This window comes from Amia ocellicauda, chromosome 14, assembly GCF_036373705.1.
Source record: "Amia ocellicauda isolate fAmiCal2 chromosome 14, fAmiCal2.hap1, whole genome shotgun sequence".
NCBI classification, from domain to species: Eukaryota; Metazoa; Chordata; class Actinopteri; order Amiiformes; family Amiidae; genus Amia; species Amia ocellicauda.
In genome coordinates, this window is record NC_089863.1 from 7,604,319 (window position 1) to 7,626,029 (window position 21,711).

The 21,711-nt window shown below is 41.2% G+C and overlaps 1 protein-coding gene across 1 annotated transcript in view; it reads right to left on the reverse strand.

The window, feature by feature from the left end:
* Nucleotides 1–21,711, reverse strand: part of nlgn2a (neuroligin 2a) — a 172,207-nt gene that overhangs the window by 37,397 nt on the left and 113,099 nt on the right. The window contains exon 4 of the mRNA XM_066722749.1: nucleotides 12,868–13,017. Within this exon, the coding sequence (XP_066578846.1) occupies nucleotides 12,868–13,017 (150 nt within the window). The remainder of the gene's footprint in view (nucleotides 1–12,867; nucleotides 13,018–21,711) is intronic.

Consider the following 21,711-nt stretch of genomic DNA (forward strand, 5'->3'; position numbering starts at 1 on the left):
GACTAGCTTCTGTCCCAATAATCAGAATAAATTTGTACTGTGTGTTTGTGGAAAAGGTCAAATGATCCACTGAGCTACAAGAAGATAATTTTCAACTCGGCAGTTGCATTTTTTTAAAGTTTCACACAGAAAGTCGTGAGACTAGTCACAGTAGTGTTAGTTCCGTTGGCTGTTGGAATCTTATACTTTTGCTTTCTTCTGATTTTGTTTTCGAGTAATTGCTTCATCGGTCACAGTGGTGCATTGTAGGCCATTAATATCTTTACAAGGTTGATGTTCCAATCAAATATATGATTGTAAAGAAGTCAAACTTTGTAATCTGATATAATTGTTATAACATTTATATTACACTTGATCAAATGCACCAGAAGTCAGATCCCTTGTATAAACTAGAGGACTGCATCTGAGTTCCCTGTGAAGGACGTTTAATCTGAAAATGTTTTTTTGTTGTTCAGAATTGGAAGTGGTTCCGGAGCGTTGGGAGGGGTCTCATGGAAGCTGAAAATCAGTGATCTGACTTTCTAAAGTCCCATGTCTGTATGGGGTTGTTGGAAGTTATGGACTGATGCAAAATTCCAGTTGATGACAGTAATCCGGAGTTCAATTTCATTGTGGCATTATTCCACACCAGTGCCCTGTCACTCACTCTAATAGGAGGAGATGGCCACCAGCGAGGATGGCCTAATGCATGTTGACGAGAGAGCCAGCACAGTCCCAGGCTTGCTTCTCTCCTGATTGTTGACCACCTGTTTCAAAGAGGACCCCAGTGCTCAGTGTGTTTGAGAGGCTGTTGACAGCAGACTGGCAGAATCAACTGGTACCTTCAGCTCAGATGGCACTAAGGTACTGATTCCAATCTTGCCGGAAAATCAATCAAAAAATAGACAGGTTTTTTTTATAATGTTTCATATTAAGCATCAGATGCATATTTACTTAAAATTGTGGTAGATAATTATATCTCAGCCATCATATATATATATATATATATATATATATATATATATATATATATATATATATATACAGTGAGGGAAAAAAGTATTTGATCCCCTGCTGATTTTGTACGTTTTCCCACTGACAAAGAAATGATCAGTCTATAATTTTAATGGTAGGTGTATTTTAACAGTGAGAGACAGAATAACAACAAAAAAATCCAGAAAAACACATTTAAAAAAAATTATAAATTGATTTGCATGTGAATGAGGGAAATAAGTATTTGACCCCTTCGACTTAGTACTTGGTGGCAAAACCCTTGTTGGCAATCACAGAGGTCAGACGTTTCTTGTAGTTGGCCACCAGGTTTGCACACATCTCAGGAGGGATTTTGTCCCACTCCTCTTTGCAGATCCTCTCCAAGTCATTAAGGTTTCGAGGCTGACGTTTGGCAACTCGAACCTTCAGCTCCCTCCACAGATTTTCTATGGGATTAAGGTCTGGAGACTGGCTAGACCACTCCAGGACCTTAATGTGCTTCTTCTTGAGCCACTCCTTTGTTGCCTTGGCTGTGTGTTTTGGGTCATTGTCATGCTGGAATACCCATCCACGACCCATTTTCAATGCCCTGGCTGAGGGAAGGAGGTTCTCACCCAAGATTTGACGGTACATGGCCCCGTCCATCGTCCCTTTGATGCGGTGCAGTTGTCCTGTCCCCTTAGCAGAAAAACATCCCCAAAACATAATGTTTCCACCTCCATGTTTGACGGTGGGGATGGTGTTCTTGGGGTCATTCCTCCTCCTCCAAACACAGCGAGTTGAGTTGATGCCAAAGAGCTCGATTTTGGTCTCATCTGACCACAACACTCTCACCCAGTTCTCCTCTGAATCATTCAGATGTTCATTGGCGAACTTCAGACGGGCCTGTACATGTGCTTTCTTGAGCAGGGGGACCTTGCGGACGCTGCAGGATTTCAGTCCTTCACGGCGTAGTGTGTTACCAATTGTTTTCTTGGTGACTATGGTCCCAGCTGCCTTGAGATCATTAACAAGATCCTCCTGTGCAGTTCTGGGCTGATTCCTCACCGTTCTCATGATCATTGAAACTCCACGAGGTGAGATCTTGTATGGAGTCCCAGACCGAGGGAGACTGACAGTTATTTTGTGTTTCTTCCATTTGCGAATAATCGCACCAACTGTTGTCACCTTCTCACCAAGCTGCTTGGTGATGGTCTTGTAGCCCATTCCAGCCTTGTGTAGGTCTACAATCTTGTCCCTGACATCCTTGGACAGCTCTTTGCTCTTGGCCATGGTGGAGAGTTTGGAATCTGATTGATTGATTGCTTCTGTGGACAGGTGTCTTTTATACAGGTAACGATCTGAGATTAGGAGCACTCCCTTTAAGAGAGTGCTCCTAATCTCAGCTCGTTACCTGTATAAAAGACACCTGGGAGCCAGAAATCTTGCTGATTGATAGGGGATCAAATACTTATTTCCCTCATTAACATGCAAATCAATGTATAACTTTTTTGAAATGCGTTTTTCTGGATTTTTTTTTTTTTATTCAGTCTCTCAGTGTTAAAATACACCTACCATTAAAATTATAGACTGATCATTTCTTTGTCGGTGGGCAAACGTACAAAATCAGCAGGGGATCAAATACTTTTTTCCCTCACTGTATATATATATATATATATATATATATATATATATATATATATATATATATATTTAAAGCAAATGTAATTTCTAAATATTTCACATGCTTCATACGTTTATTTATGAAAAATATGTGAATAATATATATACAGAGTTTGTGAAACATTGCCAACTGAAGATTCCAGGTGATTTAACTGAGTTAAGAGAAGGGGTGTGTAACCTTTGTGATAAAACTTCTTCTTTAAAACAAGTAACTATAGAAGTATGTACAGAATTGGTACTAGTCATATATAGAATATACGGTATACACCTCTCAAATTCACATTAACAAGCTCATTTTATACACTATGAACCCTAATACACATGGTGACCTATTCCATGTAAGAGAGCACCTGACCTCTAATACAACCCAATCAGTTATTGTTTATCATTATAATTGTTGCTTTTGCAGTTGTCATTTTGCATTTGTTCGTTTAAAACAGAAACAAATTAATGCATTGTGATTTTACAGACTGGTAAACAGCTATAACTGACATTTTCAGAGGCTTGAATTATGAAATATCAGCCACACACATATGCAGGAGCTCAAAATAGGCTAATTAAAAAATTTGTAAAGCTGTAGGTCTTCCCAGGCCTGAGAAAAAGCTGACCTGTTTATTTTGTTTTGTTACACCCCACAGGGCAAGTAACACAAGGCTAACAATACGATTCTCATTGCATTGGAAGCATCTCTGTCAACTGCACACGGCAGTACAGGACTCACAGTGTGTGAAATGTGCCAGTTACAGTGGAGTCATTAGAGTGTTCAAACCCTTCCACATTGAGATCTTTTGGTTTTCCACTCAATTGGGACATTTCAAGTGATATGAGTCTTTTTCTAGGACTAAGTAAAACATGATTGATTGATTGATTGATTGATTGCTATGTGAAACAGCAAACAAATGGATAAAATCAGTTTACCCTACTGATTAAGGGCCTATCCAATCCTCCCATGCATCACACTCCCCTCTTGAGGTTATCACCTTGTCTAGTTTTGAGTAAAAAATATATAAATGTATTGCACTTAACATGTGTTTATATATTGTTTGTTTTTTGGTACTTTTCAGATGTATTTTCCAGTTTTATGTTTAATTTATTGAAAAGGGATGTCAGCTAGGAAATACAAGTAAATAAGTTTCACTTCCAAGGGGTTATCTCTAACCCATGCCAAGCCTGGGCTCTTCTCTCTCCAATCCTCCTCTAATTTGCATTGTCATATGTTGGAGGTCACCACAGCAGCCCATTGCCTGCCACCCACCCTCTGGAGCTCTCACCAGCAGCTGCCTGGGCACGCAGTCATTGTCCATGCATACTAGATGTCAACGCAGGCGAAGGATGGTCAAGACTTTCTCCGCTGCAGGTGGCTGTGTGCCACTGTAGGCAGTACGGCTCTTATACTGGTTTCCCTGCAATTGGGGTTTGTGTCTTAGAACCTCCAATGGCTGAGTGCCGGGACTTGGACGTCAGGCTCCAGGATGCTGAGGTTGGAGGGAGAAGTGGTCATGCAAGCCCTCGTGTCCCTGAGCCAACAGGTATGGAGGTGTAAAGAAGTACCACATGACTGAAAGAAACAGTTGTGGGTTCCATGGTTTATGAGCCAATGTTCCAGAAATGCGGTGCAGAACTCCAACTGAGGGAGAGTGGACTTGGTTTTCATTGCCATAGGGAATGCATTGACCAGATCTTCACTGTACAGATGTTAACAGAGAAAGTGTCAGCGTTCCATAGCTCACTGTACATTTGTTTCATCCTTAAAAAAGCTTGTGAGTCAGTGAACCAGGATCTTTGGTGGAAGGTCCGGCAGCACATCTGTGACCTCCTGGAGAAGCTGGTCATTGTCAAGGCAGCAAGGACCATGGAGCTGCTGGAGAAGACCATCACTCCAGATGTATTCCCTGCAGAATCTCTCAGCCAGGCCTTCTCTGCACTGGTTTGCTCCACAGAATCCTCTGTGGCCAGCAAACCATCTCTCTTGCATCCCTAAAGCAGTGCAGACCAGCCAATTGAGCTTCAATATCATGAAGCCTGTTCTATATGTTTTGAACATTGTTTCTGGATTATTCCACAGACTTTAAATTAAATTACAAATGTTTACTCTGACAGCAATATTAAGGTTTAATTAAATAATCTACTTGTGGTTAACATCACTTTAAGGACAGGAAGTTAGTTTTTGGTTGAAAGTACAAAGATTGCATTCATGTCTACACATAAATAACCATCTCTAAGCATAAACTAAACTATAAACGTGTTCTATGTTTGCAACTTTGCAAATTGAAACATTTAGTAAACTGATACGTGGGGAGGAGGAGGGGAAAGAAAGGACGAGAGATACGAGTGTTTGAGATGAACTAAACATCTGAAAAAAATGTAGGAAAGGAAGAAGTAAGAGACAGGAAGTAAAATGTAGACAGACAGAAGGAAATAAAATGAATTAACCCAATCAAAAAAAAAAAAAACATGTAGTTTCCTGGAAATCTGATCAGCCTATCAGGAATGCAGAATGACAGGCTGTCATAATAGCTAAAGGCCAGAAGCTTCAGTAAGTCATGCCGCTATCTAGGTTGTGTGCCAAGCGGCAGAGTGCTCCCTACGAACCTCCGCTTTTCCCTCACGTTCGTGTACATCGGAGTAGATCATGCAGTTACACCAGGGACCCAAATAAGTCTGAAAAAGCGCTGAAAACGACAAGGAACCTTTCTAAAAAGCAAAGTCTTCAAACTAGATTTAAAAGAACTCAAGGTTACTGAGTCCCCTGATTTCAAGTGGGATGGGGGGGCAAACAGGGCCAATAAGAGGGACACAGAGCTGTCTGAGATCAGTGGAGCGTGGGGTACGAGTGGCAGCGTGGGAGGATTAGACATCAGTGAGCTAAAAAGAAACCAGACCATGCGGAGTCATGTCTGTGAAACCTTAGAGTGGGAAACATATTTGCTTCTCTGTTGACCTGTTTATAGTAATCAATTAATAACTTATATCTGAATGCAACAGTATTTCTGAAACGGTGTAAGAATTGTCCATTAGTCATACATATTGTTGCCGAGTTGATACAGTCCATTATATGAATAAACACGGGATGATGACACATAAAGTGGTGAGCTATTACATCCTGTTCCCATCCTTGTCTCGCTTGCCTGTATTAATACACTTTTCAGCAACTTCTCTTAGTGTTACGGCCAGCCCTGAGCAACTCCTTCTAACCGACATGAGATCGTGAGACCAGGAGGCCGGGATGGTGGAGGAGAAACGGTTGATTCTTCTTTGTAGACTCAGGACACTGGACTGCAGATGCTTGGGGCCCTGCAGCTGGTAAGTAGCAGTTCAGATTTCATAGGACAGCCTACATGAGTTTTCTGTTAAAATAAACCAGCCGAGCCCAGGACCCCTGTCCAGGAGGGGAGGCAACCTTTAGGCCTCGGACCCCCAGAGATGCATTTTCTCCTCGAGTTTGAGTCTCTCTCTCCTGCCTTACGGTTTAGATTATTTCAGTCCTCTAAATAATGACTTTACCCTATGAAGCACTCTCTGGCAATTCCTTCCACGGTATGTGTTGCAGTAAAGATTGATTGATCGATTGAACAGTATCCCATCACCACTGACATGATTGATTGATTTTGAAATTAAACAAGTGATCGCAATTAGAAGACAAGTCGGAGATCCTGCTTAGCCACCGGAAAAAAAATAATTAACAATTTAACAAGAAATGCGTTTGAACTGTACTCACACAAATATGATATCCGACCTGCCACAAATGCCCCATTTACTGCGCTTTATTTACAACTGACATCATCAATATTGATCACGGCGGTGATATTATGGCAGAATATGATTAGCACGACTCATAGAGACAGCAGACACAAGTAAATAATGGCTGGAACAGTAAATTAGGATAGAAACCAATTAACACTTTAATAATAGCTGAAACTTGCTTCCTTAGATGTTAATATGGGTTATGCTTTGAATTTTATTGATTACTGAGTGTTGCATTTTGCACTTGCCCACTGAAACAGTGAAGGGATTGCACAGCTGCAGAGTATGGGAAACATTTGGCGCATCAAATCATTAAAGCCATACAAATGTAGTGATTTACTGACAGCATAAAATGGGCTTTGCATTCGACTAGTATTTCCCTTTTGCATTGAAAGTAATGCTGCATACATGCTCTCACCGACATGGCAATTTGCTTTTCTGTAAACATGCCTTTAGATACAGGTCTCAAAATAGGAGCTATGCAGTATTGCCCTGCTGTGGATACTGCTTTCTAAAGATGATGGACATGATTAGGTTGATGATAATGACTACTATTATTATAACAATTATCATTCATTCATTAACAAATGCACACAAATAAACGTGTACGTTTGGGGTGTGTGGGCTCAAAGTTGGCCAAGGTTTTCTGGGCTTGTGATGTGACGATCACTACTCAGGCAAAAATAACCATCGAGTTCAAATCTGTTGACAAAATAATTAATTGAAAACGGTTCTATAAAAAGTGGAGCACTGCTGACTGAAGGAAGGTGGGAAAACGCCTCCTGTGCAATGACACACTCAGAAGAGGTTTGGGTGTCGACGCTTTCAAAAATGAGTCTGCCACTAAGGAAGACAAGGATATAATAATAAGCTTTGACTTCTTGCAATATAATGTAAAGGCATGTGCAAATTCCAGCGGTGTACACAGACAAAATACCACTTAAGAATACAAAAAGAAAACCAATAGACTTTTCAGTTGGGTATGACCTTACCATTAAAGGATACAAAAATTGAGCTTCCTTAGCAAAAATCTCCTACTGAGAGGAAGTGATCACCCCTTTCAGCAATACATGCCTCCAGGTGAATTCTCATGCGGCCAATGAGGATATCTAATCGATACTCTTGAGTGAGGGCACATCTGAGCTCCTGGGGGGCTTTCAGTGGTTGTTTAAGACGAGACCCCATTTAAGTAGAGCATTCCCAGCATTCTCTATAGAGTTCAGATCCAGATCTGTAGAGTCCAGATAGAGTCATGGTCCCTATAGAGTTCAGATGTTAGCGGATGTTAGAACACAAAACATCTGACATCTGGCCTACATTCCCCTCTCATGAAGTCTTCCAGCTTCATGCTGCAGAAGATAGCTCAAATGTGAGCATCCAAGTGTAATAAGTACAATAAATGTTTTCTGGCAGTTCATGTTTATCTTCAGATGGTGTAATTCTAACGTGGCCACCCTTCCTTAGAAAACGTACAGAGGAAAACATGCTCTCCACCTTTGGATTTATAACCATGTCTATTGTAGATAGACTGGTCTTCAGTTTCCCACATGACCCAAAAGGAAAACCCTAGTCGTTGGAAGCCATAGTATCACTCAAATGTTATTCATTACAAAGTTGATCAGAGAATGATGAAGAAGAATATTACACAGGGGGTGATCAATGGATTTCCTCAAATCTCACACATGTGCCGCTGTGCGAACCATTGGTGAACAGGCAAAGTGAACCAGTACAGGCATTGTATGGGACCTATTCTGTAATGCCAGCAACTACTATTCTAGTACTATTCTAGTATTAATGATTTCCTCAATCATTACTCTGGTTTATCCTCACTAATTCTTATGTGGGAGCTGTGTGTCAGTACAGTATTCTCTCTATCTCTCTCATATATATATATATATATATACACTACAATTGAAAAAACACTGGTGGACCACTTTTGTATCCAGGGAACAATCACTTGATTCTGTAGCAAAATGATAGCTTGAGGTTTAGAATTATTTGTGTCAAAGACATCACAGGGATCAGTATTAGGGCCTGTGCTTTTTTCTAATTTATTTTAATGATCTGGACTTGTCAAATTTGCAGATGATGCTAACATAGGTGGCTCAGCAGATACAATCTTGGCAGCACAGGTTATTCAAAGGGACTTAGATAATATTCAGTTGTGGGCTGACACCTGGCAGATGAAATTCAATGTGGACAAGTGCAAGGTATTACATGCAGGTAACAAAAATGTCCACTATAATTACACTATGGGAGGAATAGAACTAGATGAAGTAACGCATGAGAAAGACCTAGGAGTCTATGTGGACTCCTCACTTTCTCCATCCAAGCAATGTGAGGAAGCAATAAAAAAGGCAAACAGTACGTTAGGGTATATTGACAAAAGTGTAGAATTGAGAACAAGGGCAGTGATGTTCAGACTGTACAATGCACTAGTTAGAGCTCATCTGGATACTGTGGACAGTTCTGGGCTCCACACTTCAAGAAAGATATCGCTGCTCTAGAGTCAGTTCAGAGGAGAGCAACCAGACTTATTCCAGGTCTGAAGGGAATGTCCTACTGAGAGACTGAGGGACCTGAACCTTTTCACCCTGGAACAGAGGAGACTACGTGGGGACTTGATCCAAGTCTTCAAAATCATGAAGGGCATCGACCACATCAAACCAGAGGAGCTTTTCCAGATCAGCAGGGACACACGCACCCGGGGACACAAATGGAAATTGGGCTTCAAGGCATTCAAGACAGAAAACAGGAGACACTTTTTCACACAGAGAGTCATCACAATCTGAACAAACTCCCTAGCGATGTGGTTGAAGTGACAATTTGGGAACATTTAAAAATAGACTGGATAGGATCCTGGGATCACTTAGTTATTAATGGACACCAAACGATCATGATGGGTCGAATGGCCTCCTCTCATTTGTACACTTTCTTATGTTCTTATGTTCTAACATGTGAGGCAATTTATTCATATTATTAATTAATTTGTTTTGGAGAGGATTTGACCTCCCCCTAAGAAAAATGGCACACGTTTAACAGTGGTTAAAATCAAACCCATCTGCCCCACAGGGTGTGGCTCAAATTTAAAAAAAAACCTGTTGCAATAAAAGATGAGTAGATTTGGATATCTTTTTAAGGGACAGAATATACTTACATAACCATATGCCTATGCATTTGAAAGCAGAGCACCAAGCAATAACAGCCAAGGTAAGAAAGTGGTAGCAGCCTGCAAACCATGCAAAAACACCTGAAGACCAGCAGCTTCAAATTCAAGAACTCTCAGCCAAAAGTAAGAAAACTGGTCTAAAAATGTACTTGGGTAAGACAAAAGTCATATTCAACAGTTCTGTTAAAACTAAGAACATTCTAGAGTACATCAAATGGTAATTAAAGAATTTAAAACCATCTGCCCTGAACAGCACACCAACACAGATGGAGATCTTATGGAAGAAATCAAAAGAAGAGTGAAAATGGGATGGGGTGCATTTGGAAGAAACAGCACGCTGGTGAAAGGAAATCTACCCATTTGCCTGAAGAGAAAAGTAATCAATGCGTGCCTCTGAAACCTGGTCACTAAACGTAAGAATGATTAAAAACAAAACAACACATGAAGAAGCATGGACGGATAGAGTAACAAGAAGAGACGGGAAAACAAATAAATGGATCCGAGCACAAACAAAAGTGTGGGACATCATTCAAAGGGATTATGTATGGGCTGGATACATCACAAGAGGAACAGACTAAAGATGGACAAAGGAAGCTATAGAATGGATCCCAAGAGATGAAAAAAGGCCTTGAAGACGACCACATAAAAGATGGGAAGATGAATAAAAAGCTTTGCTGGCGTGACCTAGAAAACAGACGCTGCCAATCACAAGTGGAAACATCTTGGGGACACCTTCATCAGCAGTAGATTGAAAAACCTCAGGATGACGTATATCAAATCATATTTTTTATTATTGTTACTTCATGAAGACTATTGCTTAGTTTCTTATGTTTGGTGGCTTTCTGTGACTTGACTTTTCTGTCAGTCAGCTGGTTGCTTTCATCAGTGTGTGAAGATTTAAAAAAGAAACTCAGTTGTGCTAAAGAATAAACCTAGTTTAGCTGGTCTTAACATTGCGCTCAAATCTCAGTGCGGGGCCCGACAGCGTTGTCGTCAGAGTCACTTCGGGAAAGATGTTAATGATCGCACACACCGCAATGTGTGCTGAAAGTGTCGACTGGGCAGGTGGTCTTTAACGGTGCCAGACATCTTTAGAATACCATTTTGAGGCTTTTTTAAGACTCTGCTCTGCGATCACATCTGCGCCCATACCAGAATAGAGCGACGTGCGAGAATATGGGATGCCATAATTAATTAAAAAAAAAAAAAAAAAAGGCTATTTCTACCTCAGGAAAAATCATGCAAACATCGGGGGAGAGGGGCCTCCTAATGCAAAATGTCAAAGACCTTTACACAGCATTCTACACACAGCCTGCTACGCACGGAAAACTGAGGGGGAAAATAAATGGAAGTTAAAATAAATTCAATATAAAAATCACTCACCATTAAGGGAAATAAAATCACACCAACAGGCTGCGGAGTTGGTGCAGTTCTGATTTATTCATGCTTCAAAATATACCGTTCTGCTTATTTATGCATTTCTCTTTCCCCCAATAAACTCCATCTCTCCCTCTCTCTCTTACACACACACACACACACACACACACACACACACACAAACAGACTCTGCTTCCTGCCTCGAAAACAGTTGGAATGCTAATCAATTTCTTTTGCAGTTGCCATGGAAACCGTCCAACTGAGAATTGGAGGGCATCTACTTCCTCCCTCTGCCCATTTTAAATATTTATGACGTAGAGAGTCTCTTCATTCTTCCCCCCCACACCCCCCAACACAACCCCCCTCGTCGCTAATCATTTTATTTGTGTAACCTTGTCCGGACTCGTTTTTTTCTGCATACGGACCGCTTTTTTGTTGGTGTCACAGGGTGTAAACAAAGGGCTGACGTCCGTAACCCACTTTCTCTCCTTCCCTCAATTTTTTTCCTAAAATCTCGTCTCAATTAGCAAGGGCAGAGAGGTCTGACCATAATGTGTGTGTGTGTGTGTGTGTGTGTGTGTGTGTGTGAGCGCACTGTGACCGGGTTGTGTAATCATGCTCATGTTTGCTCAATGAGTGAGCGCTTCACTGCGGATTTAATGCTTCTGTGCAGGTTTTATTTTTAGCAACCCATGCAGAGTCTCTCACGCAATCATTGTCTCTTTGACTGAGGCGGTAGGAGGCAGGGAGCTGCTCTTTCATTGCCTTTCCCCTCTTCCACATCCCCTGCCAAGCAAAAATAAATATGTCCCTTCTTTTTATATTTCTGTAGGGTATGGATTTTCACAATATATATAAAATGACGACTAAAACAGGAAGGTTTGTTTTCTGTCTGAAGTTACGTGCGATGGCGTATCAATCTGGCGCGGGTGGGACTGAGACAGATACGTCTGAGCCCAAAGGTATATAGGCATAACACTGAGAACAATTTAAATCCATTGACGAAACATACAATGATCAATTAAAAAGTCTGTTTGAGTTTGTGGTCTCTTCTGTTTAATACTAAAATATAAGCATGTGATATTGAGGATGATGTGATGTCAAGTTATTTAAATAGCAGGTTATCAAGATCTGCATTTTTTAGGAAATAACCACCTATCTCTGCCCAGACGAGTTCCTCTAGAAAACAGTATTTCGACAGTTTAGGATTGTGCCTGCCCATTAAAACATGACCTGTGGAGGTACAAACCTGGAGAGATCCGATTCTCACGGGACTGCAGAGACCAGTCAGAATTCAAGAGATGTACACAAATATAAATACAACACAAACATAAACTATTTAAGGAAATTGTGTCTGATTAAAAATAAGTTGTGAGGTTTACTAGTTAGATTGCAAAGGCAGTTTGGTTGCTCATCTCAGGGCCTTATATAATGAGGTGTTCAATCCTCTTTTGTAAACACCTGTTTGCAGTGTCTGTGGTTCACAGGGTGGAGATTATTGGATATTGGATCAACCTGTGGGAAAAACATTGTAGTGTATATTAAAGAAACGCCACACGGTGGGTTTGCATTGTGCAACGCGGGCCCCCGAAGCATCAGTGTGGCTGCAACCGGAAGATTCCTCACCTTTATTCACTTACCTGCGTGTTAAAGAAACACTTAATTCAATAACGCATTGTTTCATGCGATGCTTGGATGTTGTTTTACAGACACAAGCGTAATACTTAATCCGGCTGTAGGCACACAACGATCCAGCTCGGGGCAGGACCTATCCCTTATTAAACTTCACAAGCATTCATTAGAGGTGCCAAAGCAAGCAGAAATTCTCCTCTTCATAGTATTTAAATTCTCTCTTAAACACAACATGTTTTCTTTTTGATAGCCTGAAAATAATGGTCTTGAACTTCTAACCAGCTTTTTATAAGACAAACATAAAGACTCACCGAGCACCCCCAGGCGGTAATTCATGGTAACCACAATCACATTGCCGTACGCAGCCAAGACACTGGCATCAAACATATTGCCGGTGCCTTCCATATAGGACCCTCCGTGGATGAACAGCATCACTGGTTTCTTCCTCCGGTCCCGGATATCTTTAAAGACATAACAAGAACAAGGACAGCCAGGGGTAAGTATTTGAGCATGGGGAGCATACATGTGAGTGCTCAGATATTGTACTTCTATTTTATTGTGTGTGTGTTTTCGAACTGCTGCAATTTATGAATTAAAAGTTTGCAAGTTTACTGACAATCTACTTTGTTAACAGGAAAGTTCACAGTAGAATTTAGATTTTGTCGATCTGGCAAAATATTACTCCCTGAAACGAGATGTTTTATTCAACTTCACATCTACACAGCCCTGTGCTATAAAAATAATCATAATAATATCCTGTCAACACTATTCTCATGTGGCGCGTTCAGTACCGACAATCACAGCTATCCAACAACCTCACAATCGCATGGCCCAATAGGGACCGGCATATTTTAGAGATGTTTGCCTTTAATTCTCACAGTGCTAGGTAACACATATAGGTGTATTTCATCACAAATGTGAAATAAAAAATGACAATCGAACAGACATTAAAAACCCAGAGGGCTTTGGCCCTGTAAATGCTACTGTATATGCTGTACAGGGTTATGGATAATTAATATGAAAATCCACCGAGCGTAAGCATAAATAAGAGCACTTACATCTGTTTACCCTGATTAGCTCTGAGCTCACATTGGAGGGAGAGAGAGAGAGAGAGAAAGAGAGAGAGAGAGAGAGAGGGTGTCGCCTTGCCATTTATTGGCCACTGCAGCTGTGAACTGAAGGACCACTGCAGAATAATCTGCTATCAGATCCAGCCCTCCCACCCTCTCCCTCACAAACATGCACACATGCGCATACACACACTCACACACACTCACACACACACACACACACGCACACACACACACTGACACACACACACACATGCATTCACACACTGACAAACACACACACGCACTCACACAAACACACTGACACACACACACACGCACTCACACTCACACACTGACACACACACACATTCACTCACACACTGACACGCACACACACATGCACTCACACACACAGGCAGCTGTACGCTGTGGCACAGGGTTGGCATGGCAACTGCTTACATATCTCCTCGTTATTCGAGCCATTCCATCATTGTGAGTCACCCTCTTGTTACTATAGAGATAGATTCCAGTTACGCATCTCCCCCGAATCCAACAGATTGCACAAAAATGCTGAACATACTGTACTTGACTTGACCATGTAAAATGTTTCATCTTTCCTCGAGATGCGAGAGGTCTGCTCCTTCTGAATGGCGAGGGTTACCTTTACCATTTTGTCTGGTTTAGCCATGCAAAACAGGCCCTTCCTGAAATCATGTGTTAGTCTCCTTGACCGGCTTCACATCGTACTATGAAATTCCCTGTGAGGGAGCTCAGTGGACCCGAACGCTGCTTAGTGTCTGTCTGCTTTAGTGACATGGTAGTCTTGTGCTGACAGTGTACATATCTGCACAGATCACACACTGTGCTGTGACAATATCGTAATGGATTGTGGAAATAATATGAATTAATATATAAGGCATTAAATAACCAAAAGAAGTGAGATACACAACACACCCCTCTACCTGGAATAGACAAAGGTGACGTTTATGTATAGCATGTGTTTGTTTATTAAGGACCGTGAGAATCAGTAAGTATTCTGACGTCTTTTTGTGGCCTTCTCGTACTACGGTGGCCCTGAAGTGCACAACACAAATGCAAAAAGAAAACAACTTTTTGTATTTGTGTTTTTGTTATTGTTTTTAGTTTTTCTTTCTACATTTGTGTTTCTCTCTTTTGCATGTTTTTCTTTTTGTATTTGTGTTTTTGTTATTGTTTTTAGTTTTTCTTTCTACATTTGTGTTTCTCTCTTTTGCATGTTTTTCTTTTTGCATTTGTGTTTTTCACTTCAGGGCCACCGTACTTCTCAGAGTATTCTGCTGTAGAACTACTAGAACTTCTTCGTTCAAAGAAGCATACAAAAAGTCTGTTTGAAATGATGGGCCAGATTTAAATTAACCTTGACACACCCAATAATCAGTAAAGTACACTGACACAGATGACAGTTGTTTTGTGAGAGGGCAGGGTCTTGCTACTACCCCCACAACTGAACCGCTATTAGTTATGAGTTTGGCATTTTTTAATCACTGGTGGTTCAGAATTTCAATTTAATCTGGCCCTAATGATTGCTGTCAGTATTGTCTTCATATGTATCACGGCTGGACAGTTCACGGATTTCACTCCACTATGAAAATACTGGAAAATAAAGATGTGAACGAATCCACTTCAACGTCAAGTGAAGCGCCCGGTGTTAGAGGATAACAACATGAAATGTGAAACACCCCTCACAAACCAACATGCCCACTTGAGGAATTGAAGAACTGACACCCGATAAATAGGACTGGATGTGTCAACCATGTGCTACTGACCATGTTAGCAATCTCTCATCAGAGGCGGGAAAACCCTAGGTGGTTTTGTCAAGTGACCGATCTCTCCAGACAGCATTTGCTTCGACCAGACTTCTGAATCCTAGCCGCCAGTGGTAGGGGATAATCAAGAATCATCCAAAGCTCCCTTTCGGTCTACTTTATCTGTTAATAATGGCGTTTTGGGCTCTGGTTGATTACAAATCAAACAACAATCACAGCTGCGGGTGGACAACGATCTCCACGTTGCCGTTCAAAGCATCGAGCCCAGAATGGAATTGCTGTGCTCACAAAGACAAGCCAATCGGTCACACTAACAAGGTGAGTAAACGCTTTCTGTCAATGTAAAGTTTTATTTTAGGCCACTGTGTATTTATATAGGAGGTTTGAAAACTGTTGTATTAGATTGGAAAATCAGGAAGAGGCTGCAGATTCCAGGTAATCGTTTTGGCACTATAAATTCTGCAGTGGGAACAATAGCACAGTATTCATCTGACCATGAAAAGAACTGCAGCAATCATTCACTCCAAGGCTGGGCATCACACCCTAACAGATACATTTGTGAAAAGCAGCCCCAATACAATTGCTTCTACTCCATGATGTGCTGGATTCCCTTTCATGTGTAGCTTTCATGTGGCACATGTTTCAGAAGGAAACCACCAATCCAGATACCATGTCACCATCTCTGTTTTCATCAATTACAATTGCCTCCGAATGCATGCCGACCCTTGATGAAGTGTAAACACAATTTAATTCAGCAAGAAAATGTAGGTGTACTCTCAGTATAATTTGGTCTCAGACTTGCATATGAGCTCTGCATGCTTATCGTGCTCGAAGTCTATTTGTGACCCAGGCTGAGTTTCTTCACAGATGGATGCCTGAGTGTACACCTGCATTTCCTTAAATGCTGATGTAGCAAGAATATATATACACCTATGAATACCTACATTTTCATGCTAAATCTACTTTTAGTTACACTTCGTTGAGGCTCTGAATACGTTCGGAGGCTGATGTGTGTGTGTATACAGACAGGTGACAGATTAAAGGAAAAACCTGAATAAGTGGGTGGAGGAACATAATGAATGCAGATGCCTCCAAGCAGGTGTAATGCATGATACAATTAAGCAATTAACATCCTATCATGCTCTGTGGCATGTATATGCTGAGCAGACCAAGTTGACCTCGATTTTGGATCAAGATGGCAAGAGGAAAGGATCTAAGTGACTTTGAAAGAGGGGTCATTATTGTGGCATGAATTGCAGGAGCTTCAATCACACACACGCTCAACTGGCTAGTGTTCTCGACAAGTGGGCGAGTCCATGTGTGGCGACACCAAGAGAAAGGTACAGGCCTGACTGCTTGACCCCGACAGTGAGGGGGTCCGGAGGCTGTTATGCTGTGGGGGGCATTTTTCTGGCATGGTGTACAAATCATTACAAAGTTATTCTGAGTGATCACCTTTATCCTATGTTGACACACTTCTGTCATGATGGGAGTGGTCTCTTCCAGGATGACAATGCCCCCATTCACAGGGCACGAGGGTCACTGAATGGTGTGATGAGTGTGAAAATGATGTGAATCATATGCTATAGCCTTCACAGTCACCAGATCTCAACCCAATTGAACACCTATGGGAGATTTTGGACCGACGTGTTAGACAGCGCTCTCCAGCAACATCATCAAAACCTCAAATGAGGGAATATCTTTGGGAAGAATGGTGTTCATCCCTCCAGCAGAGTCCAGAGACTCTTAGAATCTGTGCCAAGAGCATTGAAGCTGTTCTCACACATTTATGTTGTTTTTTCCTTTAATTTGTCACCCGTCTGTATATATATATATATTAGGTACTGTGAAACCGTGAAAGTTTTGCAGTGCAATATCCATTTGTAATAATGCCACTAATGTTTCTGCAAGTAATTCGCAAGAGTGAACATTTCGTATTTAATTGGGCCCTTAATCGGGCCCCTGATCTGAGCATTTCCCAGTTATCTAAATTGTCTGATTCCATCTATTACATTTTATTTCGAATACGATCCCTGTAAGGCGAGCTTTCTTGACACTACAGTTTTTCTGGAGGCGGGATCTGTATATATACCCATCTTTAATCCAAGTATGAACATTTCGAAGTTAAACGTGGTCAATGAAATCAATACAACCTTGATTTATTGATACAAAAAGTAAGGCAAACCATTAGGCGCATTCGAAAACAGTGGCTTATTCTATCAGCTGGCTCCATCGGCAGTAATATATTTAAATCTGTGCTCCTTTTGTAATGTAATCAAAAATGCTTACATTGCAGATTGCTCGCAAATTATTTGCGGCGTTAATGTGAATGTTGTGTGTTACAATGTTGTGCTACATCCATACACCGCCAAGCAATTTCTCTAACCGTTTACATGCTCACAGTTTATCTACTGTACAACCACTTAAGGTAACACACTCACCCACGCTCTGGGATTTAATTTAAACTAACAAAGGAGGTGCAAACCATATTCTAATCTGATGCATCGATTTGCCAATTTCTACGTGAAGCTCGGATATATAAGGACAGAGTTAAATAATCGAGGCACTGATTAATTATTGCATATATAAGCTGTGGGTGAGGACAATAATAATAAACATAATAAATATTTGTTTGTGTGTAATTGCTATCAACAACATGGCAACACCATTTGTGATGGATTCATCTGATCCTCAGGAGCCACTTTCTAACTTAATAGACTAACAGAAGAAGTGGTCATCTTTGAGCTAAGAAATACTGTGAAACTAAGATGTTCTCTCACTCTGCGGGATGCTCAGAAATCAATAAATGCCTTCGTTGCATCAAGTTTAGATTTGGCAGCCTGTCTTTGGGATGTGGGAGGAATCTGGAGCCCAGCGAAGAGCTCCTCGGCCATGGCAAGAAAATGCAAACTCCCCAGAGATGGACAGCAAAAGCTGGAATCAAACTCGGGTCCCAGGAGCTGTCGGGTAGCAGCGCTATCCATCACCATCCTACTTGTTTGTAGTCTCAGATTCAACGTGAATAAACTCTTGTCACGGAGGTCTTAAATTGCAGATTTATTCACTTATTTTGTACAATGAACTTGCTTTGAATGTTTCAGCATATGTGATTTACTAATTTTCAATTTAAATGACTTTACCGCACTCCTTTTTATTTTTTAAATGTATCATTATAACTTGATTGTTGTCATTCTAAAATACTGTTACGAAGGCGACATACCCTACACAAGGTCTTATCTTGCAAATGCACAAAGATTGGATGAAACTTTCTGGTGAAGGAGTGCATAATGTACAATCAAAATATTGTATATGTAATGATTTGTTTCTGCCTGCCGATAAATTAAGACCCATTTTAATAATAATAAACACAAAAGTCCTGGCAGCAACTGTGTCATCGTCCTTTAGGTATTTCCTACATCCTTCCCTCATTAAAACATGGAGAGCCTGGATATTTAAATATCAAGACTTACAATCCATTAAATGGTAGAACCAGCTATCAATTATATAATTTAATTAATTATGTGTTAAAGGTCACGTGAGCAACCCAAAAATAAACAAATGACTCGACTGTATTCTATTTTTGCCCTACACACATGTTCATATAATTTGATTTCTTAGTTAAAGCTTTTCTATATGCAATTAGATAAAACAAATCCGAGTACAATTTCCGAGCACATTAGTACGGTAGATGACAATAACCTGAATCACGCATGTAAATAAATAACGGCATCTACTTCAGATGAGTCATACGTAGTTGATCTCGAAAGGGACCTGGGATACCGCCAGCATGGGTAATGCTTTGCCGTACCGGGTCGAGCCTTTGACGGATCCGACTCAGGATGGTAGAGCCGTACTTGATCAGGGAAACAGCTCGGACGAGGAAGAGGAGTTCTCAGTGTCCGCTGTGGCATCAGACGCTCTGTGTGAGGACCCAAATGTGGAGCAATCATATTAAGAAATAAAACTGACATTTATTAACTCAGATATGATATTGTTCTATGCAGAGGTTCTCATTGAATCGCAGTGCATGTACAATTTTTGATCGCCACAAAAAATCAATGAGAGATCAAAACGAAACCCTCCAGTCCACATTTCCGAATTCATTTTATTTTGATGTTCTGGAATGACATGGTTCAAGCATTATTCTTTTGTGCTCTTTTTTCAACTGGAATATACAGAGTTAATACCGTGAGATTGAAGGGAGATCTTTCTCATTTAAATTAATCAATAGTTCTAGATTTGCAGCATAACATTGTTTGACAAATTCTGCTAAACAAGATGAGATTTTTTTTTAGAAAGGATTCATTTTTGTGGCACAATGGGTGTGTTGTGCATGAAGGGAAATATATTAGGAAGGAATCGATCCCTCTGCTGGCGCTCTCACACAAGAACAGCATGGAAAAATACCTGCCTGTCACCTGTCAGACCAGGTAAGCGAGCACACCTGTAGTTCATCAGACAAGCATGTACAAGGACAACACACAGTGTAGCTCATTGCATTGTACCTGTGGGGAGGGCGTTTGGTTGCTGTAAGATTGAAGAGAAGGAGAGCAAATTGATTTATCATGATGTACCGTCTCTTGACTTTTGCTTTGGCCGAGTGCCTGATTCAGCTACTGGCCATGGATTGTATGAGGACAACGATTACGGATGCTACTCTAGATACCCAGCTCAAGACCACAACCCTGACTCGATGACTCGTTTTCTATCAGGAAGCTGTTTAGAGGGCCAAAGCTAGCTAGGCAGATTGGTAAGAGGCACAGTCAACACCCTGCATGTTATCTGTTATACATTCTTCGTAAAGGCTACTTTTGGTTTTCACTCCACTGCGCATTCCTAAAACCAAGTCTTTCAGTGGAATTAACCAACCCTGATCCTCCAAGGAAAACACACTTCCAACCCCATGCTGTGTCAGATTATAGTAATTCAGCAATATGTAGATATGTAGAATCAAATTGTTGATTAGTGAGAAGAGCATTTAACATAATAATGAACACACCTAGTTACAGTGAGGGAAAAAAGTATTTGATCCCCTGCTGATTTTGTATGTTTGCCCACTGACAAAGAAATGATCAGTCTATAATTTTAATGGTAGGTGTATTTTAACAGTGAGAGACAGAATAACAACAAAAAAATCCAGAAAAACGCATTTCAAAAAAGTTATAAATTGATTTGCATGTTAATGAGGGAAATAAGTATTTGATCCCCTATCAATCAGCAAGATTTCTGGCTCCCAGGTGTCTATTATACAGGTAACGAGCTGAGATTAGGAGCACTCTCTTAAAGGGAGTGCTCCTAATCTCAGCTCGTTACCTGTATAAAAGACACCAGTCCACAGAAGCAATCAATCAATCAGATTCCAAACTCTCCACCATGGCCAAGACCAAAGAGCTGTCCAAGGCTGTCAGGGACAAGATTGTAGACCTACACAAGGCTGGAATGGGCTACAAGACCATCGCCAAGCAGCTTGGTGAGAAGGTGACAACAGTTGGTGCGATTATTTGCAAATGGAAGAAACACAAAATAACTGTCAGTCTCCCTCGGTCTGGGGCTCCATGCAAAATCTCACCTCATGGAGTTTCAATGATCATGAGAACGGTGAGGAATCAGCACAGAACTACACGGGAGGATCTTGTTAATGATCTCAAGGCAGCTGGGAACATAGTCACCAAGAAAACAATTGGTAACACACTACGCTGTGAAGGACTGAATTCCTGCAGCGCCCGCAAGGTCCCCCTGCTCAAGAAAGCTCATGTACAGGCCCGTCTGAAGTTTGCCAATGAACATCTGAATGATTCAGAGGAGAACTGGGTGAAAGTGTTGTGGTCAGATGAGACCAAAATCAAGCTCTTTGGCATCAACTCAACTTGCTGTGTTTGGAGGAGGAGGGATGACCCCAAGAACACCATCCCCACCGTCAAACATGGAGGTGGAAACATTATGCTTTGGGTGTGTTTTTCTGCTAAGGGGACAGGACAACTGCACCGCATCAAAGGGACGATGGACGGGGCCATGTACCGTCAAATCTTGGGTGAGAACCTCCTTCCCTCAGCCAGGGCATTTAAAATGGGTCATGGATGGGTATTCCAGCATGAAAATGACCCAAAACACACAGCCAAGGCAACAAAGGAGTGGCTCAAGAAGTAGCACATTAAGGTCCTGGAGTGGCCTAGCCAGTCTCCAGACCTTAATCCCATAGAAAATCTGTGGAGGGAGCTGAAGGTTCGAGTTGCCAAACGTCAGCCTCGAAACCTTAATGACTTGGAGAGGATCTGCAAAGAGGAGTGGGACAAAATCC